Genomic DNA, 27,802 nt, shown 5'->3' on the forward strand with positions numbered 1-27,802 from the left:
TTGTGTAAATGTACCATACTTTCTGCATCCATTCCTCCATTGCGGGACATCAAGGTTGTTTCCAGATTCTGGCTATTACAAATAGAGCTGCAACGAACATTGTTGAGCAAATGTCCATGTTGTATACTTGAGCATATTTCGAATATATGCCCAGGGGTGGTATAGCTGGATCTTAATTTTCTGAGAAAGCACCAGCTTGATTTCCAAAGTGGTTGTACAAGTTTACATTCCCAACCAGCAATGGAGGAGGGTTCCCCTTTCTCCACACCCTCTCCAGCATGTGTTGTCACTTGAGTCTTTTATCTTAGCCATTCTGATGGATGTATGGTGAAATCTCAGGGCCATTTTGATTTGCATTTCCCTAATGACTAAGGACGCTGAACATTTAAGTGTTTCTCTGCCATTCAATATTCCTCTATTGAAAATTCTCTGTTTAGCTCTGTACCCCATTTTTTAATTGGATTGCTTGGTTTGTTGTTTAACTTCTGGAGTTCTGACTGCAGGGAATCTTATGAAAGAAGAGGGAGATAGAAAGACCTGGAGGGGACAGGAACTCCACAAGGAGACCAACAGAGCCAAAAAATCTGGGCCCATGTGATCCTGCAGAAGCTGATACTCCAACCAAGGACCATGTATGAGGACCTAAAACCCATGCTAAGATGTAGCCCATAGAGTCAGTCTCCAGGTGGGTTCCCTAGTAAGGTGAGCAGGGGCTGTCTCTGGCATGAACTCAGTGAAAGGCTCTTTGATCAATTCCCTCACGGGGGTGGGGGTGGGGGGTGGGGGTGGGGGGTTGCAGCCTTGCCAGGCCACAGAGGAAGACAATGCAGCCAGTCCTGATGAGACCTGATAAGCTAGGGTCAGATAGAAGGGGAGAAGAACCTCCCCTATCAGTGAACTGGGGGAGGGGCATAGGGGGAAAAGAAGAAGGGAGGGTATGACTGAGAGGAGACAAGAAAGGGGCCTATAGCCTAAACACAATGTGGATAACCTGAATAAGTAATAAATAAATAAGAAGTAATAAATAAGAAAAATAAAGGCAGTTATAAAATAGAAAAAAGTAATTAAAAAAGAAAAAGAAAATGTTTTCAAGCCTTTTCCTTTACAAGAACACTCTCTAAATTACAGGCTTATGTTTTGTTGTTGTCTTGTTTTTCGAGATAGGGTTTCTCTGTGTAGCCCTGGCTGTCCTGGACTCACTTTGTAGACTAGGCTGGTCTCAAACTCACAGAGATCCATCTTCCCCTGTCTCCTCAAGGGCTGGGATTACAGGCATGTGCCACAGTGCCCAACAGGCTTATAAGTCTTTAGAGGAAAATACAGGCACACTGGACAAAATAATGAAAAATAAGACCACTAATGAATTTTAAGAAGTAAATGCTTTTCACAAAAATGTTAACAAAAACCCTATACTAACAACTGTAGTGACAGAATTAGTCTTCTCCAGATATGAGCCCTCTGATTGCTTATTTAATGCAAGGGACATGCAGGCTACACACAACAACTCAGTATGTTATCCTTATATACTTATTTGTTTATATGTATATGGAAAAATGATTAAAAAAGAGGATGTGAATTTGGGAGAGGGGTCATTGGGAAGAATAGGACACAGGGGAAGTGGTATAATTATGTTTATATTAATTTTTAATTAGAGGAATTAGCAAATCTATCTCAATAATGTTCCTAAATATAAATGATCTTAATTTGTCGATAAAAGTCATTGAAAAAAAGAGCCTATACTATTTTTCAGACTCAGATTCTAGCCACTTTGCAGTGCCTTCCTGGTGATATAAGAATTGCATACTCTGCACCTTACTTCCATCAAAATTTCATTTAGATTTTTGTACACAGTTGGTATTTTGTTCAACACTGAATAATTTGTGCTCCTAATATTTTGGCCAGGATCTTGTACATAGTAGGCTTTTAGCTCTCATTTGTAGGTTGAGGCCCATCAAAGCAAGTAAGTCACAGTGGTAGGAGCTCGAGGAAGGTAATCACATCATACCCATAGCCAGCTGCAGAGAGCAGTGCATACATGAATGCTAGTTAGTGCCCATCTTGCTCTCCCTCCTTTAAACACACTACAGGGCCAGCCTGTGAAATGGTGCTGCCAAGATTCATGCTGGGTCTTTAGACTGCAATAAACCTAGTTAAGAAAAATCTCTCACAGGTGTGCCCACACACCAACAATTCCCTAGTGAGGCTCCCTTCCCATGTGATTTTCAATTGTGTCAAGTTGGCATCTAAAACTATCACAGTTATTAAATGAGTAAGAGACCTACTCCATACGATGAGGCACCATATCTTTAGAGAGGCAATAAGCAGAGCTTACGTGTCTACAGTTCTTAACTGGGAAAAAAATACTAGAGACAATAAAATAGGAAACCTGATGGTGATGTCTCACTGAAAAGATAAATTCTTAGCTGACTGCTCAACCAACAAATCCTTCGCAACACTCTTCGTTTCTTATCACGTCTCTTCTTGTGAAGGGTTTGAGTGTCCAACCTTCCATAGTAACATTGCAGTTGCCCTGTATTTAGTGTTGTGAGCAAGACATTCTATGGGTACTTGCTATATGTGACACAAAGCTTATAGGCATGGCACAGTTTGGCTTTGAAGAGAAGTGAGAATGAAGCAGAAAGGTCTATTTGTAGGAAAAACATCTGAATAACTGTAAAAGGAGATTTTTCAGAGCACTGTGATGTCTAACATTTGGCTCTCATAGAACTAGTTTATAGTTATTAGCTCTATCTATGAAATTCTCACACAAACATAAAATATGTATTTTCTACAAAATACCAAAAAATCTCAGATCTAGAAATAAAGAAAATATGTAAGAAGGAATGTGAAACCCTTACCAATTGAACTGTAAATTTCAAAAAGTTAGAGCACAAAGTAGGAAAGAACTGATTGGTAAAATTCTCCATTCCAAGTCCTAATTTTCCATGTCGGCCATCTCCAAAAGTATACATATGCCCTATATCTAAAATGCAAATAAAATTGAGGTTACATAAGTTCCATTTGTATGAATCTAGTTATAAACAAATACATTAACTTCTACTGAAATTATAACTTTTCATAGAATTCTGTATTAAGTTCATTCTGCTCTACTGACCAAAACAAAGCTTAGTGTCTGTGGTTCTATATATAATAGTAGGCAATGGAACTGAGAATGGACCACTTTACCTTGGTGGTTGCAGTATCCTTATGTGTGTCTGTCTTATGCATGGTGGTCTATTTAGCACTACCAATGGCCTCTGTCCACTACAGGCTGGTAGAATAACCCCTTTCTGCAGCAGTGATGATCAAAAATATCCCCAGACATCATTTGTTTCTCCCAGGGGTACAAATTTGTCACTGGTGGAGAACTATGACACTCAGAAACAGCTGTCTCTTTCATTAATTTGGCTTTTGGGGTGTGGAATTGCTACCTAAGCAGTGCCGGGATTCATCCAACCATTCTGACTAATCTCCATATCGATATCTGAGTCCTGTCTTGATGGGGATACACTGATGAGCACTTCCTGTCACTTCTCTCTAACTAACCTTGCTACATATTGACACAGCAAGTACACGTAACTTTTGCACTTCTTTGCTAGCCCCTCCTTCACAGTCTACATTTAAAGGGTGTGGGTTAAGTGTCACAGAAGCAGAGGCCAATTAGGGCACAGATAAGGAGAATTGCTCTCTAATCAGGGGGGTAGAGAAGGCTGTCAAACTGAATCCTAAAAGAGAATTTAGCTATAAGAAAAAGAAATAAAGCATCATCTAGGCAGAGCCAGCACTACAAGGAAAGACTTGTATAATGGAGACCACAGGTCAGACAAGTGGCTCAAAGGTAATCAGCAAGCTGAATAAGGAGGCCTGAGAGTTTCATGGTCTAAAGCAGTATGGCAGGACAACACTAGGGACAGTTAAATTAGTTTAGATTATATTGGAGGAGTGGTAAGCCTTTTTAAGTGAATGCCTTTAGGCTGGGAAATGATTAGCTCATATTTGGGGACTTCTGAACGAAGAAGGCAAAGTGGCTGCACACTAAGAGAATCCCCAACACCTGACTGAAGACTGACTTGAAGTAACTCAGTAAGATGATAAGTTACTATTTTAATTTACAAAAGTTAACAAATTCCTTATTTTGACTTTGATTCATCCAAAGTCAAAATTTATCCAAATTTTGGTAATCCACCCCTGCAATTTTTTTTTTAATATGTGCTTTTCAAAGGTGATTTTCTTTTTCTGGAGAAAGTAAACCCTTCTCTCATTTGCTTGGTTGTACTTCCAAGCTCAAAGAACATGTAAAAGTATGAGCTATTGATAGGGAGCAAGAATTTCAGCAAATGCACTACCTGTATCACACTGTACTAGAGAGAGAACAAAATCTGTAGTGCTTGTTCCCTGGGGAGGATGCATGAGCAAAACCACAAACAAAACAAAACAAAACAAAACAAAACAAAACACAAACTTAATATGCAGTGACTTGTGTCAAAACTCTTTTCAGGTAGAAAACATACTCTGCAAACTAAGCAATATATGTTAAGACACATGAGTCATAAAAAGTATATTCACCATTACTGATAATTCAGGGTTGATGAAAAATGGCACTATGAAGTTTAAGTGCCTAAGCTTAGGCACTTAGAAGCCCTAAGCATCACAGTAAAAGACACATTTCAACAGCCCCAATAGGACAATGAAGGAATGGTACTTTTTTATATTCTACAGAGTATTGTTACATGCTCTACAAAGAAGAAAATCAATACTTGATAATGGGCACGTTATTTTCCTTGAAGAGTTCTGTGGGACAGAGGATACTATTTATAGTAGTAGCTCGTGCTTTCTAATTCCTACTTTCTCTAAACAGTAATGGTTACATGAGCTCTGCTCTATTTGAAGCTGTTTTGGATAGAGAGAGGGAAAACAGAAATATGAGATTCTAGATTATTCAGTACAATAGAACTATTTCTAACCTTTCCACATTTTATTTTGGCTTTAGATGAAACAGTGGAAATATAGGTCCTCTTGTTACAAAGTGTTTAAGTTCTCAAATATAGAAAATTTCCAACAGTTAACGGCCAAGCCATTTCAAGGAAGAATTTTATTGAATTCCACATTATCAACAGCTTCTAGTTTATGAGAATGATAGGCAAGAGGGCAAAGTAATATCTTATTTGGTAACATAGAACACAATAAAGAGGAAGATGTATATATTTGCTCGGTGGTTTTTGCAGTGGCCTTCTCTCTACTATTTTGCAAAGGGAAGGAAGGAGTCAGTCCTTAGTCGCCCCCTGGTGGTCACTATGGCACCCTTCTCTCTCTCTCTCTCTCTCTCTCTACTATGCAAGGGGAAGAAGTCAGGCCTGAAACTTGATCACCCTTTGTGGTTAAAGTATCCCCAAATATCACTCAGCATGGCTGCAGCTCTTCTATACTGAGTAGACAGAAAAATAAAACTTTCCTTGTATGATTTTTCTCTCTGTCTCGAGGAGAGTTTTGGAAGCATTAAGAGACTTCAAACAAATACAATTTCAAAAGGACTTTGCAGTCTTACTCTTGACCAAAGGTATATTTTTTGGTTCTAAATGTGGATCATTTTTATTTAGGGTGCTGGAGACTGAGTAAAGCTAAGAACCTGTGCTACAACTGAGCTATAGCCTGCATCCACATTTATGCTAATCTGAATTGTAGTTTAATTTACTTTTAAACCAAATTATAACTTTATATTTAGACTATCAATCACATAATTCCATTTCCTCAGGCATAAATTCTATAAGAAGTTAGATACATTCATTTCACATATCATCCATTTTATAATAAAGTCTATCCAAATTCTAGAAACAAAAATCAGAAAAATGATTTCATACCGGTCATCATGGCTGTATGGTTTTCTCCACAGGAAATATAACTTATTTTCTGATCCTTAATACGATCAATGATTTTGGGTTCTGATGTTTCAAAAAGAAAAGTGCCAAGTCCCAGTTGACCATACTGTCCCAGGCCAAAAGCATACACAAGTTTTTCTGAGAGGAAATGAACACATACATGGATCGAGATGTAAAGTAAACGAGTAACTTAATTTTAAAACATGTCTTCCCTGAGCCAGAAATATATCTATTAAGTATATAAATGAAAGGCAGGGATCATAATAGAGACACATGCAAGGCATGATTCCATCTGGGATGTACAGGATTCAAATTCATAGAGACTAAGAATGGTGGTTTCCAGTAGCTGAGGGAAGGGAAAGAATGCACCTTACAGCAGACACCTATCTTAGTTACGTAAGAAAGGTTTGAAAGATACTCCATCACATGTATTTGTAACAATACTATATCATATATCCTAGAATATCTTTAGTAGCTATAGCTCATGCTAATATTCTTCTTTATAGACTTATTTCAGTATTAATATGTTGTATGCAAAGGTGCCCACTGAGGCCAGAAGAGAGGTTGGAGCTGGAATTACACAGCCATTTGTGAGCTGCCCAAACTGAAGTGCTGAAATCCAAACTCGTGTCCTCATGATACAAGAGCAAGGGCTTTTAACACTGAACCATCTCTACAGGCTCACATATTTTTATCTTGTCACAGTAAAAAGGAACGTTAAAATATCTTTAGCTACTACTGAGTACAGGAAATAGTGCAGCATGCTCCACACATACCTGTGAGAACCACAGTGTGCCCTCCACCACAGGCTACTTGAATCACCTTCTCGGGAATTCCCACCACGCGCTGGGGTGACCTGTGATTGATCAGCAGCTGATTGGGAAGGCCCAATTTTCCATTCTCAGGTTCTCCAAATGTATATAGTTCTCCGTCAGCTGTTGGAGGAAAAGAAGAATGATTAACAGGGACATAAATATAAACAGAATAGTGGTTCTTTGGTACATGTTCTCATGTTCCACAAAAACTTGGCCAGTAATTAAGTAAATCTGATCTTTCTTAAGATCGTAAGAATATAAGCTTGTTTTTTGTTTTTTGTTTAAACCTTCAGTTATTTTAACTAGTACCCTTCATAAAGAATTCATTACTATAAAGAATTAGAAAATCATTTTAGTTTTTACAGAAAACGTAGCAAAGACACTTTTACATATTCCCAGTCCCTTTGTGGCTTACATGTGTGTGCATGTGTGGCGATAGTGGTACCAGGAATTAATTCTAGGGCCTCAAACATGTTTGTCAACAGCTTGACCATGGAGCTCAAGCCCCAGTGCTTTTTATATGTTTCAGATTTTGAGAGTAGGTTTCACAAGGTTTCCCAGGCTGGCCTTGAACTCACTCTTATAGCAGGTCTTGAACTTGGAATACTTCTCCCTTAGCCTCCTAAGTAATTAGTATTATAGGCCTTTGCAGCCAGCTCTAGATTGTTTGCCTTTTTAAAAACACTTTCTCTAGAATGCTTGATGATGTATGAAATGCCTAAGTTGAATCTCTATAAAGATAACATTTGATCAGTCATATAGCACTACCAACTATTTCCACCTTGTCCACATTAACTCTACTCTCCTTTGAATTAGTTATCACATGATGACTATGAGCTTCTTGAAATCAGAGACTTTCTTATTCATTTCTATAATCCTGCAACCACCTACTTCCTGATTCTACTAGTAATCACTGTTGCTATGAGATCAAAAGAAAAGTGCCCCTATCATGGGGTTGCCCTTTCACACAAAGAAAGAAAATAGTGACTAGGGAAGTACTTAGGACATATAGATAGTGCCTATTCATTACGAGTTGCTGCTACATCTTCCACTTGTATGTGTATGTCAGGGAGCCATGTGCTGACAGAAACCACTCACATCTACAAAGCACAAAGATCAGTCAGGTTTGGAACCTGGTTCTATAACTCAGATGCAGCATCTCCTCGGTTCTAGCTAGTATATAAAACCACAGAAGGTGCAATGCTCTCACAAAGTTGTTGGGAGGGTAAGTAAAACATCTTTATAGTTCAAAATGCATTTTAGATGGATAAATGTTATATATCTTAGAGTTGTAAACTTCTAAAAGATAAGTACTATGCTTTTATCAATGTAATTTGCTATAAAACAGTCTAAAATGTTTATCTTATTTTTTGAAATAAAAGGAGTAAGAGATTTTTTTCTTTTGACAATCGCATGCCTGTATGATCATCTCTTATTCCCATTCCACCAAGTCCTTTCCCCGATCTCCACCCCTGCACTCATTTCTTTTGTTTGGTGATCCACTAATTGTAGATTTTTAATAGAGGATTATTTACTGGAGCACTGGCGACCTACAAGTGACTACTCAAATGAAAATAACTGACTTCCCCTTTTACTATAACTTAATTAGCTAAGGAAGGGGTGGGGCTTCATGAGCCCCCTAATCTATGATGGGTGTCCCATCTTGTGCAGGTCTTGTGTGGGTAACCAGAGCACTGTGACATCATGTTGCAGCAGCCACGTCATGTCCAAAACACAGTATTTTGAACAGTCCTCCCTATCTTCCAGCTCTATTTTCCCTCCTGACTTCTGTGATTTTTCCCTAAGCTGTAGAGGGGGTGTTCTGTTTAGGGATGAGCACTTAGTCTCAGCACTTTGCCTAGTTGTGTATCTCAAAATTAACTACTGTTCTAAGAGAATCCACTGAACTATTTCATGTGGGCATCTGATTATTAAGAAACCACCAGTTAGAAAGAAAGCCACAATCAACCTTCCATTGTTACTAGTAATCTGTAAATGTAGATGTCAACATAGACATCGACTAACAGTTCAACACTTCGAAGGAGAGAAGACTACCAACAGGCCCAGGAACAAGAAAAGCTGCACATAGTGAGAAAAAGCCTTACCAAAGGACTAAGGCCTCATTCTTCTCCATCTAACCTTCATTCTGGTTCTCACAAGAATACTCTATTGAATACTAATTTGAAACAATGAAAGAAATTACCAGGACAGGAAGAAGAGAAGGTCAAACTATAGAAGTGGATCCAGGGGAAAATGGTTTGTGAGTCTTGTTTTTAATGCCATACAAGGCTAAGAAGTTTGAGAACCAAAATTGGAAAAGGTTTCTAAGATAGCAATTTAATTTTATAACAAACCTAGTATTCACTTTCTAAAAAGTTGGTATGTCAGAGAAAATTTGAAATTATGAATTATCAATATACAAACAAATGTTTTGAATTAAAACATAGATTATTTCAGTAGTTGAACAACCATATGAACTGTAAATAATTTTAATAGCAGTAATAATTGAAAAATAAGAGACAATGTAATGAATCAAAATGTTCATCTTACTTGTTACAAAAGCTGAATGGTAATATCCACAGGAGATCCATGAAATTGGCTTCCCGACAGTCACTTCATGAGGTATACACACATTACTTTTGTTTTTTAAGCCAATCTGTCCTTCAGAATTGTCACCCCACATAAAAAGTTTTCCATCCTCTATTAAAAAAAAAGTATAAGGGGAGAAAAGTCTTTAATAGGCTATCCTGGTTCTCAAGCTATGACATGTCTTACAGACTATAATTTGTCTTCTGGATTATACTTTTTTAGTCTTATTTTATTCTTCATTGATATATAACTGTCGATATTTATGAAATGCAACATGATACTTTAAATGCATACATACAATGTAATGATCAAATAAGGATGATTTATACAGCATTTTAAGGATTTATCCTTTCCTTGGGTTAAAAACACTCAAAATCCCCTGTTAGCTACTTTGAAATGAACAATACAACCAAGTATAGTAGCTCATGACTACAATACCAGAGCTCAAGGGGCTATGTTAGGGGGATTGCTGAGAATTTAAAGCCAGCCTTAGCTAACTTATACATACCAGACAAGCTAGAATTACAAAGTAAGATTCTCTCAAAACAAGGAAAAAAGAGAAAAAAGTAATATATTATATTACTTTTTAATAAAATATATTATAAATAATAAAATATATAATAATATTATATATGAATAATATAATAATAAATATAATTAAATATATAAATAATAAAATATATAATATATAATAAATATGATAAGATATATAAATAATAAAATATATAATATATAATAAGATATATAAATAATAAAATATAAAATATATATAATAAAATATATAAGATATAATAAAATATATAATATATAATATAATATAAAATATATAATAAAATAATATATAATATATTATTATTTTTGTTCCTCCTTTTAAACTCTAAATCAGTACTAAAAGTGGTATGTCATAAAAGTACCAAGACATTTACACCAGCTCGTGACCTGGGAGTTCACTTTCTATTGTCATATGATCTACAAGGAAAAAGTGCAGAGAATGAGATGATGCTAATTCACTTTAGTTATGACCATAACTAAACAGAGGATGCCATTTCCCATAATCACTAATGTCTCCATGAAGAAACAGTTCCCTCCTTCCAGGTAGTCTGCCTGCCATTAAACCAAGGGACAACAGAAAGCTCTTACAAGTTTCCAGGTCAAAAGGGCAAGTTCCCAAATAAAAAACCTTGCTCTTGAGACACCATAAAAATGTTTCAGATGAGTCAGAAATACGCACACACACAATTAGAGTCAACAATCTTTTTTTTTTTTAATTTTTGTACACCTGAAGCACAGCTTCTCTAACTTCAGAAAATGAGATACATTAGCATATAGCATCTCAAAAATATATATTAACTTATGTCCTTTATGATGATGTTTCAGTGTTAGGAATAGTTAAGCTAAATGTAGGATAAGTATTTTAGGGATTATCAATACTTGTTTACTTCTATATTTTTCCAAAGAGCATCTTACTATTCAGCACAGGCTAGCCAGGAACTCATGATCATCATGCCTCTGACCTTGAAGTTCAACAGATTAACAGTACAACAACACCCAGCAACTTCTTTTAGTGAGTTAAAAAGTTGATCTTCAAGATAATAGACAAAATTAAAACTGGAAATAAAAACTGAAGGAGTGACAATGAATAGTAAACTATATAGCTGATAAAGCAAATAGAACTCTGGTTTTCCCAATGGCCAAAGCAACACCAGATGTGCAGAGAATCTCCTGCTTGGAAGAAAGCTGCAAGCCAGCAGTTCCATGGGGTCAAATGGATCATGGCTCTGACTTTTAAAAAACGTTCTCATATCTACTTTTGAGAAGGAGGACAGAGGTATGTAATGACCATTATAACCTACATTTTAACAACATACATCCCAACTAATTTCTATTGATATTTCTGGTAGCAAGTTCAGTTCAAGTGCCAGGTAAACCTTTCATAATATGCAACAAAGATAACAAGAATATCTAAAATAATAGACAGCTAACAGGCTTGAGAACTTATTTATAAATCACCTTCTATATCGGTATTTCTTTCTCTCAAAGTATGCACATAGATCTAAAGTTAAACGTTTTAAAGTCTTCCGAAGTTACACAGAATGCTGATACTGTCATGCATTTACTGAGTTGGTATATCCAATTTTAAAAAAAAGATTTGTTTGGACACAAGTCATACTCACCAGTTAGTGCAGCTGATGTATTAGTGCCAGCAGAGAGCTGTTTAATGCTATTGTTAGCTGTAAAGAAGCCAATTTGATGAAAAGTGTCTCTGTCATCAGTATCACCAAGCCCCAACTGTCCTTCATTATTTCCTCCAGCTGCATATATACTGCCTGTATCTGTAAACAGTAAGAGAAATGTTAATTAACATACTGTAGGCACACTGCTTCTTAGAAATGCTAGTAAATAGTAGCTATCTCCTGTACTGACAGTGAAAAAAGTATGATCAAAGGTAAGAGATATAGCGGAGCTAAGGCCAAGAGAACAGCTAGAGACAAAAGTACTCAGGGGAGGACAGGGAGCAGGAAAGACTAGTAAATACAGTACTGCTAACTCTTTAGCAGCATATGGTAAAAAATATTAGTTTCCTCCACTGAGATATCTTCAACATGTGTTAGAAATCAGATGTTGGACAATTAATAAATAGGGTCTCATGAAACTGAAAAGTTTCTGCAAGGCAAAGGATGCTGTCAATAGGACAAAACAGCAGTCCACAAACTGGAAAAATATCACCAACCCTATATCTTATAGAAGGCTTTGAAAATCCAATATATAAAGACCCAAAGAAATTAGACACCAAGAAACCAAATAGCCCAACTAAAAATTCGGGTACAGAGCAAAACAGAGATTTCTCAACAGAGGAATATTGAATGGCTGAAAAGCACTTATAGAAATGTTCAATATCTTTAGTCATCAGGAAAAAGCAAATCAAAATGACTCTGGGATTCCAGCTTATAGCTGTCAGAATGGCTAAGATAAAAAAAAAAAAAAAGCAACAGCTCATGCTGGCGAGGATGTGGAGCAAGGAGAACACTATTCCATTGCTGGTGGAAGTGTAAACTTGTACAACCACTTTGGAAATCAACCTGGCACTTTTGAGGAATAGTCATACCTCAAGATACAGCTAAACAACTTCCGGGTATGTGCCACAAAAGAACAAGGACATTTGCTCAACTATGTTCATAGCAAGTTTATTCATAATAGCCAGAATCTGGAAACAACCAAAATGTCCCTCAACCAAAGAATAGATACAGAAAGTGTAGTACATTTACACAATGGAATACTACTCATCTATTAAAAACACGGAAATCACAAAATTTGCAGGCAAATAGATGGAACTGAAAAAAGATCATCCTGAGGTAACCCAGACCCAGAAAGACACACATGGTATGTAGTCACTTATATAAGTGGACATTAACCGTATAGTACAGGATAACCATACTACAATCTACAGACCAAAGAAGCTAATAAGGAAGATCCAAAAGAGGATCCTTGAATATCACTCAGAAGGGGAAATAAAAGACATCTGAAGTAGATAAAGAAAACTAGGTAGGAGGGGCAAAAGGAGGGTAACTGCCGTGGAGATCAGGCAGGGGGTACTGGGAGTGGGGGTGGGGTGAGCACTGAAAGAGAAATAAGTGTGGGGGAATATATCATATCTCTGGGACAGGGGAGGCTCCTCAGAGTCTACAGGGGTGTCTCTAGCTGAGACTCCTAGCAGCAGGGGATACAGAGCCTAAAGTTGCCACCTCCTGTAGCCCGGTGGGACTTCCAGGGGAGCAAAGGGGACACCGGCCCACCCATAAAACATTTAACCCAAAATTTGCCTGTAATAAGTGTAGAGATAAAGATGGTACAGAGATTGAGGGAATGGTAAATCAGGGACTGGCCCAACCTTAGACCCAATCCATGGGGGAAGAGTTAACCCCTGTCACTATTAATGATACTTTGCTATGCTTACAGACAGGAACTGAGCTATGCTTGCAGACAGGAGTCTTCTGAGAGGCTGCTTTCAGCAGCTGATAGAAACAGATGCAGAGACCCCACAACCAAACAATAAGCTGAGCTCTGGAAGTCTTATGGAAGAATGGGAAGAAGGATGGAAGGAAACAGAGTAGTCAAGGACATCAACAAGAAGACCTACAGAGTAAACTAACCTGGGACTATGGGGGCTCACAGAGACTGAACCACCAACCAAAGAGCACACCTGGACTAGACCTAAATCTCCTACACATATGTAGCAGATATGCAGCTTACTTTTCATGTGGTTCTCCTAACAATGGGAGTAGGGGCTGTCTCTGACTCTGTTGCCTGCCTTTGGATCCCTTTCCCTTAGCTGGGCTTCCTTGTCTGGCCTCAGTGGGAATGTATGTGCTTTGTCCTGATGTGACTTGATATGCCAGGGTAGGTTGGTACACATAGGAGGCATGAAGGTGAGGTGGGAACAGGAGGAAAAGGTGTGAAGGTAGGATTGGAAGAAGAGGAGGGGGCTTCAATCAGGCTGTAAAACAATTAAATAAATAAATTAATGGAGAAAAAGAAGAAATCAGATGTTGGCGATATACTTCAATAGGAGAACCTGAAAGCAGAAATCAGCTATGGATAAATGTGCTGGCCTGCTTCCAACATTATTGAGTTTCATTAAATTTTAACTAATTTTTCTCAATACTACATTGCAATAATTCTTGTAACTTTATGATAGGGACTGAAATCAGAATATTGCTAGCTCCAAATTCTATTCTTTCTGAAAATGTTTTTGACTATTGTGTCTCTCCTTTGATTTTTGCATATAAATTTAAGAATCACTGTCTCAACTTGTAGATATACTATACTGCCTAATTAGATTTTAATTGAAACTGAGATCACTCCTATGGGTAGCCTTTCCTATAACTTCCACTCTACATCTGTCATAAAGAAGGAAGAGCAAGAAATAGGAGAAAGTAACCACAGAAGTGCTCCCAGGTGGGAAATGCTGCCCCTTGATCTTTAGCTACTCAGCATTTATTTGTATATTCACAAAGGCAAATGCATATACTAAATACATTGCTATAACTCTTTTCTAATTGCCACCAAAGTATCATGCCTATTATTTGTACAAAGATACAAATGTTACTAAACTGAGACCTCAGTTATCAAGTCTGGATAGAAGTTGCACAGGATGAATACTGTACCTGTTGAAACTAAGGTGTGGTTCCTTCCACAGGCAGCAAGTTTCACCTTTTCAGGCTTAAGAGCTAGACATGAACATATGACAATTATAATATTTTACGGGTATGAAAATGATAAAGAATCCAGGTCAAATAATAAGAAAGTGGTAGAACTGATATTTCTTTATTTATTATACTTCAAGGGATGGACCTAGGGCTTTGAGCATGTTAAGCATGCACTCTGAAACTTAACTATACCTGTAACCCCAAAACTGAAATGTAAAACCTGGTATATGTGACTCCAAGTCAGTGTTCTTAACTACTAATGCGGAGGTTTACCCACAGCTTACTGTACATCATAAAAACCAGTGGAGTATGGCAAACACTGACTCACTGGGTCAAAGGTAGGGCCGAAGCATCTAATTTTTTTTAAAATCCTACATCAAGATCCAGTACATTCTAGTATGTTGCTTCTCACTAAATTAATATATTACCTAACTGCCATCAACTAATCCCTAAGATTATTAATCATAGGTACATACGTGGGCTAAAATTGTTCATCTATATATTTTTAAACATTGACAAATAGCTCCTAATCAGTTGACAAAGCATCTGCACAGTTGGCTAAAAGTATCTGCTTTCATGGATCTCAGTCTGTGGTAATGTTCTCTTAGGTGTTTTTAAGACCTTGGTCAATAGGAATACCATCTGTTTACTAATCTGTGCCCAGTTAAAGTCTTTTAACTATATTAAAAGTCCAACAATAATTCCTATAAATACCATGGTTATCATTATTTCACACAAAAATCTTAATCTGAAATTTAAATTTGGGCCCTGAAGATAGAGAACACTGTTCTGATCATACCCCCAGGGCTCTTCATCATCTATTAAATTTAGTTAATGCTTGTAGGCTATATACAGAAGTTTTCATATGATAGGGATAAAGTTTTCTAGTGATATTATACATGCTACATACTCTTGAGACAATACTGGTGTCAAATACTTTGCTCTATAGTTATTATATACTAGTATTCATCAAACACTGGTATTGATGTTTTGTTCATTTCATTTCATTATTCTGCACTGTAGAATAATGTCTATTTTAATAACCAATAGCGAAATATAACTGTGATAAGACAAAACTCAAAATGATAACATATTATAATGCCTGATTTCCTTATATATAATAGCAGCAATATTAAAGCCACTTTATAAACAAGTAACATACAAACAAAGAAGCCAAAGTCAATGCTAAAGGATCATTACTTCCTCTGCTGTCCTTGGGATTTAAGTCAAAGTGATTATTGACACCACCATAAAAGTATTTCTGAGTTTCACAAAGAACAAGAATAGATGCTAATAATATTCAAGTACATCTTATAAAATAAAAACATAAAATACATTTCATTTATAATACTAAAAAGTCAAAATTCATTACTAAACTTAATTCATATAACCTGGAAAATATCTTAAAAGAACATAAATAATATAATATAAAGAAAAGGCCCCAAACCTTTGATACATGTTGGTTTGCTGATAGATGACTTTGATCCTAATCCTAACTGACCCCAGTTGTTACTGCCAAACATGTAAAGTTTATTATTTCCTAGTGGGAGGGAAAAAGAAAAAACAAATTAAAGTAATCCTCACATAGATAAGAAGAGATGACTGAATCACAAGGAAACAAAAAAAAAGATACACGTTAAAAAATATCAAAGAACAAGAAATAGGAGTGGGTTATCTTGTCTGTCTATATACAGACACATTTCATTCAGTGTAGAGGTTTTAAGATCCTATGTTAACAATTTTTATTGTAGTAAAATACAGTCCAAGAAAGGTATTCATGTAGAAATATCATTTAAGTATACTAAGATAACTTAAAGTTGAAAAAATGTTCTTGAATCAATTTGTAAAGGATTTTCAGATGAGTATAAAACCACTTTCTATACACTTTTAATATGTTCAACACATGATAAAGACTCTTCTTTATGTATACAAAAACAGTTAACATTTAAGTTGTTTATTTTTTTTTGAGTAAAATTGTGGTCAGATGAAATGCTTTAAGACCCCTTTGGGCTCCCTTGGTTTCAAATGAATGATATTTTTTTAGACATAAAAACAAATGTATTATAGAAAATAAAAATCAGACTTTTAAAATGTATCTTTCTGTGTGCAGGTTTCCTTGTATGAGCTGATTCTATTAAGTATAAAAAGTCCCTAACATTAGGCTTTTATTAAATATGACACTATTTAGGTTTCTCTAAGAATTACTGTCTTCACTTAGGATTGTAATACTAACCTGTAACAATAGCAGTATGTTCATCTCCACATGAAAGACATATGGGTATGTCATTTTTAAACCAGAATTTGCTAGGGTTGTTTTCAGCAAATTTAGTTTTTCCGAATGTAAACACAGCACCAGTGTCTGCAAATGTAAAACAATTTTATTTCACGACTTGAACCCTTGAACCATGAGGTCTGTTTTTAATACATTTCCAATTACATACATATAAACCTTTTCTCCCATGACAGCTTTGACTCTGCCTGAACACCGTTTAAGCCTTCATTCTTTCACCTTAATTCAGTCCTAATCCTCAGACTTCATTTTAGTGACATCTGTTAATTTGAATATGTGTTACAATGACAAGGAAAGCATCATCTGTTATTGACTGTTCTGCTGTCACTAGACAGACAAATGAGTCCTGAATAACCTAGTATAAGATGCAACTTCTACTCACTTTGGTTAAGGCCTCATGGTCTGGTCCCTCACTGAGGACCTTTTTCCTCCCTTAACATCACAGGTGATTCATGGGAAGGACCTATCTAAGTGATTTTGGATTTTCTTGAGTTCTTCCAAGGAATTACTAGTGTTTGCATGCAAGGAAGGAATGCTACTACCGGTGCTGAATATTGACAATGCCTGTGACTATCCAGTAAAACTAGGTACAGGACAGACATAAACACATTATTTACAAACTGTTTCAGCTGCACTATGAGAAGCCATTTAAGGCTTTAAAAGTCAATGACAGAGCCCAATCAGAGTTTGAGACCAAGAAATTTGCCTCTGATATCCACATAATCACTGTGGCATACAAACATGCATACAAACATATGCATACACACGTCCACACACGCACAAAGACCTAGAGAGAGAGAAAGAGAGAGGGAGACTATTTAAAAATGTAAGGGCAATCATGTATTCAAATACTTTTTTTACTTGTTTTTTTAATTTATTTTTTTTATAAATTACAGTTTAGTCATTTTGTATCCCTGCTGTAGGCCTCTCCCTCATCCCCTCCCAATGCCACCCTCCCTCCCTTATCTCCTCCAATGCCCCTCCCCAAGTCTACTGATAGGGGAGGTCTTCCTCTGACACTAGCCTATCAGGTCTCATCAGGAATGGCTGCATTGTCTTCCTCTTTGTCCTGGTAAGGCCACTCCCCCTACTCGACTCAGGGGGAGGTGATCAAACAGCCAGCCACAGAATGGCTAAATAAAAAACTCAAGTGACTTTACATGCTGGAGAGGATGTAGAGAAAGGGCAAACCTCCTCTATTGCTGCTGGGAATGTAAACTTGTACAACTACTTTGGAAATCAACCTGGCGCTTTCTCAGACAATTAGGAATAGTGCTTCCTCAAGAATCAGTTATAGCACTCCTAGGCATATATCCAAAACATGCTCAAGTATTCAAATTCTCAATCTAATAATTAATATGATACAGAAATGAGCCACTTTACCAAACCTTAATTTCCTCCTTTAATTACTATGGTTACTACCAAATGGTTTGAATCTAGCAATACAAACAGGTTTGCTGTGCACAATCTATTTAGCATAGAGTTGTACTAATCTCTCTTTTATTCATGGAGAATATAGTACAGAATCTACAATTCCCAACGCATTAGCTTATGGCTACCTCTGTAAAGTCCTGCTAAAAACTGGAAATGATTACTGGTTTCTTAGAATCCTGTGATAAACAGTAGTTATATTGTAATAAATTATGAACTGCACAGCAATCTCTCTAATTAAACCATTACCAAAATGTTTATTAGTGAATATTTTATTTGTTCAACTTGCACAAGGTACTCCTCTAATAAACTAGTTTATTAGATGTTTGTTTTAAATTTCACACAGAAAACATCTCTTCTACACTATAACTGTTTTCACTTCACTATAATGGTAGGTTGGGACTCAAACACAGCTTTCAATACTTTCAGTGTGAAAGACAGAATATTTCCCAGGCTTCAACAAAAAAACTCTTCAGCTTTTCCTATTCCCACTGAGGAAAAATGAGAATTCCAGGTATGGATTAGGCCATGGAGATTAGAGATGGATGCTGAGACTTAACATTCTTAAACTGCAGTTGATCTACAGGCTTGGACCAGAATCAGTTTCGAAAGACTGAAAATCCATTAACAGTTCCCAATAACTATTTAAACACACACCACCATCCCCCAAATAGAAAGCCAGATCCAGCTTCTGAGAAATTTCCAAAGAAAGCATAGTGATTATAAATATTAACTGTATATATAATTAATTATATGTAATTAATTATATATAATTAATTATATAATTATCATTATATATTAATATTATAAATTAATTATATAATAATATTATATTATATCATATCAATAATATAATATAAAATTATATAATATTAATTATATATAATCAATACATAATATTAATTATATACACACATATATATAAATAAATGAGCAAGGGACTAAGCTACTTGAGAACCACTATGAGGCAAACCAGTTCAACTCAGTAATTGAGCCTTAGGGGACCAGGACCTAGAAATGACTCAAGCCTCTTCTGACACTCTCTGGACCCCAAAACCAGGGTTTGGTGGTTCTATTCTATCCTCTGACATCTAATATCAAGCCTATTATCACTTAATTTTCCTGTACCCTCACTAAGGGAATGGACTCCAGGAAGTGTAGAATCAAATCCTGTTTGAGCCAAGGGCTTAGCAGAAAGTTCTATATTTAAATGCATAATTTTATTCTAATAAAGTGGTTACTTTTCAAAGTGCTAGTCGTGATCCATTAGAGAGTATGTGAAAATAAATCCAGTTGATTATGACCACCATTTAACAGATTATAGAAGAGGTCTACGTTCCAAACAGTTTTAACAAACGCTGCTTCAGGAAATGTCTACCTGTGCTACCCGGTACGGAAGCTGTACTGAGTCATAATTTTAACGTAAGTCAAGCTAGCATGCAAGGACAGTTGTGTTTTGTTTTAACTCCCTTAACAGTCTTTCCCTCCCTTTGTCCATTTCGTTTCTTCTGCTCTTTTTAACCTCTCACCCCATGTTCCATTCGTTAATGTCCTGGGGGCATGCTCAAGTAGAGACCCCGGGAAGCTTAGTGAGAGAATAATGGCTGTCACAGCCTCCAAGAAAAGCCATGAAAGGCTTACTAAAAACACACACAGGAACCCTCTTCCCCTCGGTCCCTTGCCCTTCCTCTCCATCCGGACAAAGCTCATTTACTCGCTAAGGCAAGGCTTGGGCTGCTGTCTCAGTATACTGGCTCAGGTTGCGGCCTGTAACCCGACGGGGCCGGCCCGGAGGCGGAGCCTGGCCTCCCGCCCGCCCGCCCGCCCGCCCGCCCGCGGACCCTCCCTACAGGCCAGCCGCCACCACCGCGGGCTCGACTCACCTGGCACCAGCCACTCAGGCTCCGCCATGCCGAAGACTGTGAAGGAAATGTGAGTCTGTCTCTGAAAGACAGTAGGGGCAATTCGGTTGGGCCTAAGGTACTGCCGTAGCCCCCGAGAACCCCATCGCGACCCTCTTGGCATCGACCACTGCTGTGCTCACGGAAGTCAACAAACAGACGCTAGGGGCAACGGAGGCGGAGCGTTGAGGAGCGGGGCGGGGTGAAAGGTGATTGGAAGAAGGAATGCGGAAGCGGTGTCAATGCTGCGCAATCGCAGGTGCCATTCTTCAAGCGGTAGGTGGCCGCGCGCCCTCTAGCGGTCGTGATTGAAAGAGCGGCCACGCCGCACACTGCGGATGTTGAGAGAGCATCTACTTCTGAGGACTACTGCCCATGAAGGGACCTAGAGGGGATAGTGACAACATCATGCCTCTCACATAGCCCTAACTTTTGTGACACACGCAAACGTCATCGCAGAGCTTTGACAACACAGCAACAGTCGCAATCTGTAACAGAGGTAGGCACCAAGCGTTTTACATCCCAAATGTCTTTTGTATTCCCAGAAACAAAATAAACATACTAGACACACACATTAGATACTTATTGAATAAATTAATACTATTATGATTGTGTAAGTTGGGTAATGTTACTTTTATTTGCAGATATGCTGATTACACATGGGAAGAGAAGCCCAGTTCATGTAGTCCTCCCTGAGGTTTAAAGAGTTGGCCTGTGTCTCCTTTTGTGGCAGAGATATATAAAATTTCCTCTATATTATATTTTTCTGGCTAAACCTCGGTTTCTCATCCATAACAATTGGCCACAATGAAATATATAGGCAAAAAAAATAATTCTTCCAGGATGAGTAAATTTATATACCTGTGAGAGTTGGATCTAAATCAGTACAACTAGATTTTAGGCTACCTGAATTACTTCACTTTCACTCACTCAGGGCATTTTTATTAAAATGGCGAGAAGGAATCAAATCCAATTGTTTGTTTACAAACAAAAATTGAGGAAGAGGTACAAATAACAAGATGAACAAGGAGCACCTATGTTGGACAGGGGTTTAAGAAAGATGAAAGATTGTCTAATGAAAACATGGCGAGTACAAGAACTGAAGTAAAAGAAACTGAAAAAGATTAGAGAACTACGGAATTAGCCAGTTGTATGCAGAGAATCATAAAGAGCTTGGTTCTTTCCAGGACCTTGATGAGGCTGGCTTTAGGTGAGATGGTAGAGTTTGGGGGCAGCTTACAGATTCTGAATTTTTATCCTAAAGTCCATGGGAAACCACGGAGGAGTTTTAAGCACTGGAGTGATAGGAGAGGATCACTTATGCCTGTTTATGTAGTCATTCTGCCTTTCCTGGCTGCTTTTCTGATAGGAAATTTGAGCAGTGAGAGAGAATCAAAAGGCTATCGGTATTTAGGTATAAAAGTGGTCAGGCTCCTTGGAGTCCTGTGTTTTGGCACACAGGAAATGATGTCTAGTTCTCAAATCCTGGAAAATGCTGGAATATTAAGTAACTTACACAAGCAGAGAGGGGGGTAGATTAACTTACTTTGAGGAAGACTTGATACCCATGTTTAAAGGCTCATAACAATCATGATGAGAAAAATCAGATTAGAGCTACCATATACACATGTAGCTATGATGGTGCTTTAGATTATTCTCTGTCTCAGAATATTTCTCAGAGATACCAAGTAATGAATTTCAAACTTCTCTCTCATGGTCTGAGTAAAGTAGCAATTAGTACTGTTAGCTATTAGTAACAAGACAGAGTTGGCTATGGTCACCATAACTGCTCTGCAAAACCCAGGCTGTCTGTACAAAAATGGAAACTCACATCTTGGCAAGAATACAAGATACAAGTTTCATTTTTATTTCTGCTCCATAGAATGGTTCCATGGCTTCACTTGGTCACAAAGATGCCTGGGCTACTGATGGAGGTGTAACAATTTAGCTGCATTAGAAGCTTGACCTCTTTGGTTGCCACATAAAAGCAAGAGAGTGAGGCTAGAAATTCTGTGTTTTAGATCATAAAAGGTAAGTTTCTCCAGTTTTGCACATATATCAAGAGGACAGGAAGACAAGGGAGAACCAATGGCCTTTCCATACACTATGAGAGCCTCTTCAACAATCCTTTCAGTTCTAGTGTTTGAACCCATGAAGTAAGTCACTTTTCTCATACTGGAGGGGGTAAAGTTTCGAAGACCCAGCTTTTCCAAATGGTTGTTTGTACTATCCTATAGGGCTCATGAAACTGAAAGTGGACAGTCATAAAATGGTTGCCAATGGTGAAAGGTTTTTCAATACATACTGACCAAAAGACAAATTTAAAATCCAATATGTAATGAGCTAAGGTGTTTCTGGCATCCCTTGCCTGTGTTGTCTCCTGTGACTTTACTGCAGCCTCGCTCTGAAACACAAGACCTGTGGACTTTGCACTGTGTGTGCTCTCATGCCATGCAGTGCCAACAAACTGCTGAGATGCCTCAGCTCAGACTTGAGGCTGGTGTATGTTATAAACTACAGTGTTTTCTTGTACATACAAAGACATGATGCTTTACTTACTGGAAAAAAAAATCTTTTTATATTTTCTTACTGTCATTCCTCAGCTTGTAAGCATCACATTAGTAAACATTTGGATTATATTGCATTAGAATATTTGATTTAAAAAAAATCACTATTTGAATTTATGACTGAAATTTCATTTAAAAAATTATTAAAAGAATTTTGATGTGGGATTAGCACATATTTTCTAAGAATTTTTCAAATGGTCTTAAGATAGTAACACCATTTTGAATTGTATATTTATGCAAAATAGAATTCTTGGCATTAGTGATTCTAAAAATAAAAACATTGGTTAATTTTGAAAAAATGTTGAAGATGCTATGCCTTGAAATATGAAACATTAGGTCAAAAAAGAATTTTTTATGTAAAAATAAATGAGTATGGCCATTTTACTAGGATGGAAATTTGCATTCTTCTTTAATAAATAATAAAATGTTATATCATTTAAAAATAACTTTCCTTGTAATCAGTTTTCAGGAAACAATTGAATTGTATTCCTATTTAACCTACCTACAAATCCAAAGTCATGTAAAACTGTGTTGGATGAAAAGGAATCACAACTGGAAAAGATTCAGAAGCTTTGGTCTTAGGGATAATCATGTCACTCTCAAATGTAGTTATATTTGCTTTTGATGCTATTTGCATCCACCACCAAGAACAGAGACAATCCTCAGGAAATTGTGTTGATTCACACTACTCATCACACATATGAAAAAAAAAAAGTACAGCTCTTGGCTATTTACTGTATTACTTCTTGCTGTGAGTAATTTCTTGAGACTTTTGTGTCAACTATAAATAGAAGCATGTATGAACAAAGAAGACATTTGATGGATTGTGTTTTGTTACTGATTTTCTTTTCTTACTAGTCAGCATTCAATACAAACTTCCAAGGTTTGCATTTTGAGTCACATTACAGATGTCTCTGTACTTTGTGAACGCCATTGCGAGATCCCCAAAACAGCCAAACTGATATGATAGGTTCTAACTATTTATTTGATTTCCCAATTTTTGATAATGAAATAAAATATACTATGGTAAAACAAAAATTATCACATTGGAATTGGACAAAACCAAGAAACAAAGGGAAAAGAGCCCAAAAGAAGGCACAAGAAACGAAGATCTACTTATACACACACTCAGGAATCCTATTAAAACACTAAAATGGAAGCCATAATATATATGAAAAGGACCTGTGCAGGCTCTGTGCATGCTACTTCAGTCTCTGTGCATTCACATATGATTTGATCATCTTGCTTTAGAGGGCCATGTTTTCTTGGTATCCTCTATAACCTTGGGTTCTTTCTGTCTCCTCTTCCTCAAAGTTCCCTGAGCTCTAAACAGGGAAATTTGATGGAGATATTCCATTTAGGGTTGAATATTCCAAGGTCTCTCACTCTCTGAATAATGTCTAGCAGTGGGACTCTGTATTTGTTTTGATCTGCTGCAGATTCAATCTTCATTGATGATGCGTGAGCAACATACTGATCTATGAGTATAGCAAAATATCAATAGGAATCTTTATGGCTAATAAATTGATTGGTTACTCCCCCAAAAATGTGTGCCACAATTGTATTAGCCTATCTTGTAGGAAGGAGTTCTGACTGGCATGGTGTTTATGTTTTTCCTTTGGTAGTAGTGAGAATAACTTCCTGTATCAAAGACACTAGAAAGTAGGAGTAAAGGCTCTGTTTGTATCAGATAGACTTCCCCATTTTCAACGAGTTGTGTAGGTGTTGCCTTCATCAATGTGGTCTTGCTGTCCATTTGTGGAGAACAACCTATAGTTTTGGCAATAGCCTGGATTTGCTTGGGAGTTCGCACGGAAATTTAAGGTCCTGGATGGTAATACCTCCAACAGTTCTTTTATTATTCAGGATAGCTTCAACTATCTTAGGTTTTCCTTGTATTGATGAAGCTGAACATTGTTCTTTCAAGATTTACAAAGAATTGTATTGAAATTTTGATAGGGATTACATTAAATCTGTGTAGGCATTAGGTTATTGTGCAATTCAAATGCTGATTTCTGTACTCCTCATATCTGGTTGCAATCTGAGAATCTCCTGCCTCAATGTTGTATAAAACCTGCCCCCCAGTTGTCCCCTGATAAGCCAATAAAGCAGCAAACCACCAATCACTGAGCAGGGGTAGAACAGAGATGGACTTTCTGCCAGATAGGGGAGGAGTTGGAGGAAGAAGTAGCTGATGGAGCCACAGGAGAGGTAGAAGTGAAATAAGGAGAGGAGAAGGGTCAGGGAGCTGGGAGGAAACCAGATTAGTTTAGAGATTTAAGAAAAGAGTAATAACTGCATAGTTATTGTATTGTAAAGCTTATTATTAACCAAATATATACGGGTTAAGAGAGAAACTGAGAAACAGTTTTATAAAAATAACTTTAACAAATCTGTAGGTTACTTTTGGTAGAGTGGCCATTTTTTACTATATTAATCCTACTGACCCGTGAGCATGGGAGATCTTTACATATTCTGATATCTTCTTCAATTTATTCAGTGTCTTAAATTTTTATCATGTCAGTCTTTCACTTGCTTAGTTAAACCTACTCCAGGATAGTTATATTATTTGAGGCTATTTTGAAAGTTGTTTCTATGCCAGTACCATGCAGTTTTTATTATTGTTGCTCTATAGTACAGCTTGAGATTGGGGATGGAGATACCTCCAGAAGATATTTTATTGTAGAGGATTGTTTTAGCAATTTTGGGTTTCTTGTTATTCCATATGAAGTTGAGAATTTTTCTTTCCAGCTCTGTAAAGAATTGTGTTGGTAATTTGATGGGAATTGCATTGAATTTGTAGATTGCTTTTGGAAAGATGGCCATTTTTACTATGTTAATGCTGTAAGCCATGAGCATGGGAGATCTTTCCATCTTCTGATATCTTCTTCTAATTCTTTCTTCAGAGACTTGAACTTTTTTCATACAAGTCTTTGACTTGCTTGGTTAGGGTTACACCAAGGTACTTTCTGTCATTTGTGGCTATTGTGAAGGGTGTTGTTTCCCTAATTTCTTTCTCAGCCCTTTTGTCTTTTGTATACAGGAGGGCTACTGATTTTTTTGAGTTAATTTTGTATCCGACCACTTTACTGAAGGTGTTTATCAGCTGTAGGAGTTCCCTGGTAGAGTTTTTGGGGGTCATTCAGGTATACTATCATATCATCTGCAAATAGTGATAATTTGAATTTTTCCTTTCCAATTTGTATCCCCTTGATCTCCTTCAATTGTCTTATTGCTCTAGCAAGGACTTCCAAAACTATGTTGAATAGATATGGAGAGAATGAGCAGCCTTGCCTTGTCCCTGATTTCAATGGGATTGCTTGAAGTTTCTTTCCGTTTAATTTGATGTTGTCTATAGGCTTGCTGTACATTGCCTTTACTATGTTTAGATATGGATGTTGGATTTTGTCAAATGCTTTTTCAGCATCTAAGGAGATTATCATGTGGTTATTTTTCTTTCAGTTTGTTAATATGGTGGATCACATTGATGAATTTCCGTATATGGAACCACCCCTGAATCCCTGGGATGAAACCTACTTGGTCATAGTGGATGATATCTTTGATGTGTTCATGTATTCGGTTTGCAAGTACTTTGTTGAATATTTTTGCATCAATGTTCATAAGAGAGATTGGCCTGAAATTCTCTTTCTTTGTTGGGTCTCTGTGAGGTTTAGGTACCAAGGTGACTGTGGCTTCATAGAATGAGTTTGGTAGTGTTCCTTCTGTTTCTATTTTGTGAAATAGTTTGAAGAGAACTGGAGATAGTTCTTCTTTGAAGGTCTGGGCTTTTTTGGATGGGAGACTTTTGATGACCACTTCTATTTCCTTAGGGGATATAGGACTATTTAATTGATTTACCTGGTCCTGATTCAGCTTTGGTAATTCGAATCAATCAAGAAAATTGTCCATTTCATTTAGATTTTCAAATTTTGTGGCATATAGACTTTTGAAGTAAGTCCTAATGATTGTTTGGATTTCCTCAGTGTCTGTAGTTATATCCCCCTTTTCATTTCTGATTTTGTTGATTTGGGTGGTGTCTCTCTGCCTTTTAGTTAGCTTGGCTAAGGGTTTGTCTATCTTGTTGATTTTCTCAAAGAACCAGCTCTTGGTTTCATTGATTCTTTGAATAGTTTTATTTGTTTCTAATTGATTGATTTCAGCCCTGAGTTTGAGTATTTACAGCAGTCTACTCCTTTTTGGTGTATCTGCTTCTTCTTCCTTTTTTTTTTTTTTTCTAGGGTTTTTAGGTAAGCCATTAAGTTGTTTCAATGAGATATCTTGAATTTCGTCTTGAAGGCATTTAGTGCTATGAACTTTCCTCTTAGCGCTGCTTTCGTTGTGTCCCAAAGTTTGGGTGTGTTGTGTGTTCATTTTCATTGAATTCTAGGAAGACTTTAATTTCTTTCTTTATTTCTTCCCTGACCCAGCTGTCATTTAGTAGCAAGTTGTTCAGTTTCCATGTGTATGTAGGCTTTTTGCTATTTCTGTTGTTGTTGAGGTCCAGCTTTATTCCATGGTGATCAGATAGGATACAAGGGATTATTTCAATCTTCTTGTATCTGTTGAGGCTCACTTTGTGATCAACCATATGGTCTATTTTTGAGAAGGTTCCTTGAGGTGCTGAGAAGAAGGTAAATTCTTTTGTTTGGGTGTAAGGTTCTGTAAATGTCTGTTAGGTCCATTGGATTCATGACCTCTGTTAAATAAATTGTTTGTTTGTTTAATTTCTGTTTTGTTGACCTGTCCTTCGTTGAGAGTGGGGTGTTGAAGTCTCCCACTATTAATGTGTGGGGATCCATGTGTGGTTTAAGTTTTATTAACGTTTCTTTTACAAATGTGGGTGCCCTTGTATTTGGGGCATAGATGTTAAGGATTGTGATGTCTTCTTGGTGGAATTTTCCCTTGATGAGTATGAAGTGTTCTTCCCTATCTCTTTTGATTAATTTTGGTTGAAAGTCTATTTTTATCAGATATTAGAATGGCTCCTTACTCCTGCTTGCTTCTTGGGTCCATTTGCTTGGGAAACCATCTTCCCGCCCTTTACCCTCAGGTAATATCTATGTTTGTGAGTTAGGTGTGTTTCTTGTATGCAGCAGATTGCTGGGTCTTGTTTTTGCATCCATTCT

General features: G+C 37.1%; 1 protein-coding gene and 1 long non-coding RNA gene across 8 annotated transcripts in view; one reads left to right on the forward strand and one right to left on the reverse strand.

Moving 5' to 3' along the window:
* Positions 1–20,373, reverse strand: part of Rpgr (retinitis pigmentosa GTPase regulator) — a 57,551-nt gene extending 37,178 nt beyond the window's left edge. For all 7 annotated transcript variants that reach the window (XM_060374797.1, XM_060374793.1, XM_060374792.1 and 4 more), the window contains exons 1-9: positions 20,092–20,373; positions 16,721–16,846; positions 15,935–16,027; positions 14,446–14,508; positions 11,455–11,613; positions 9,242–9,391; positions 6,653–6,811; positions 5,859–6,014; positions 2,859–2,983 (exon numbers count right to left, since the gene is read on the reverse strand). In XM_060374797.1, the coding sequence (XP_060230780.1) occupies positions 2,859–2,983; positions 5,859–6,014; positions 6,653–6,811; positions 9,242–9,391; positions 11,455–11,613; positions 14,446–14,508; positions 15,935–16,027; positions 16,721–16,846; positions 20,092–20,233 (1,173 nt within the window). In that variant the 5' untranslated portion in view covers positions 20,234–20,373. The remainder of the gene's footprint in view (positions 1–2,858; positions 2,984–5,858; positions 6,015–6,652; positions 6,812–9,241; positions 9,392–11,454; positions 11,614–14,445; positions 14,509–15,934; positions 16,028–16,720; positions 16,847–20,091) is intronic.
* Positions 20,361–27,802, forward strand: part of LOC132650016 (uncharacterized) — a 31,423-nt gene continuing 23,981 nt past the window's right edge. The window contains exon 1 of the long non-coding RNA XR_009588383.1: positions 20,361–20,608. This is a non-coding gene — a long non-coding RNA (uncharacterized LOC132650016). The remainder of the gene's footprint in view (positions 20,609–27,802) is intronic.

Source organism: Meriones unguiculatus, chromosome X (genome assembly GCF_030254825.1).
Source record: "Meriones unguiculatus strain TT.TT164.6M chromosome X, Bangor_MerUng_6.1, whole genome shotgun sequence".
In the NCBI taxonomy this organism is placed as follows: Eukaryota; Metazoa; Chordata; class Mammalia; order Rodentia; family Muridae; genus Meriones; species Meriones unguiculatus.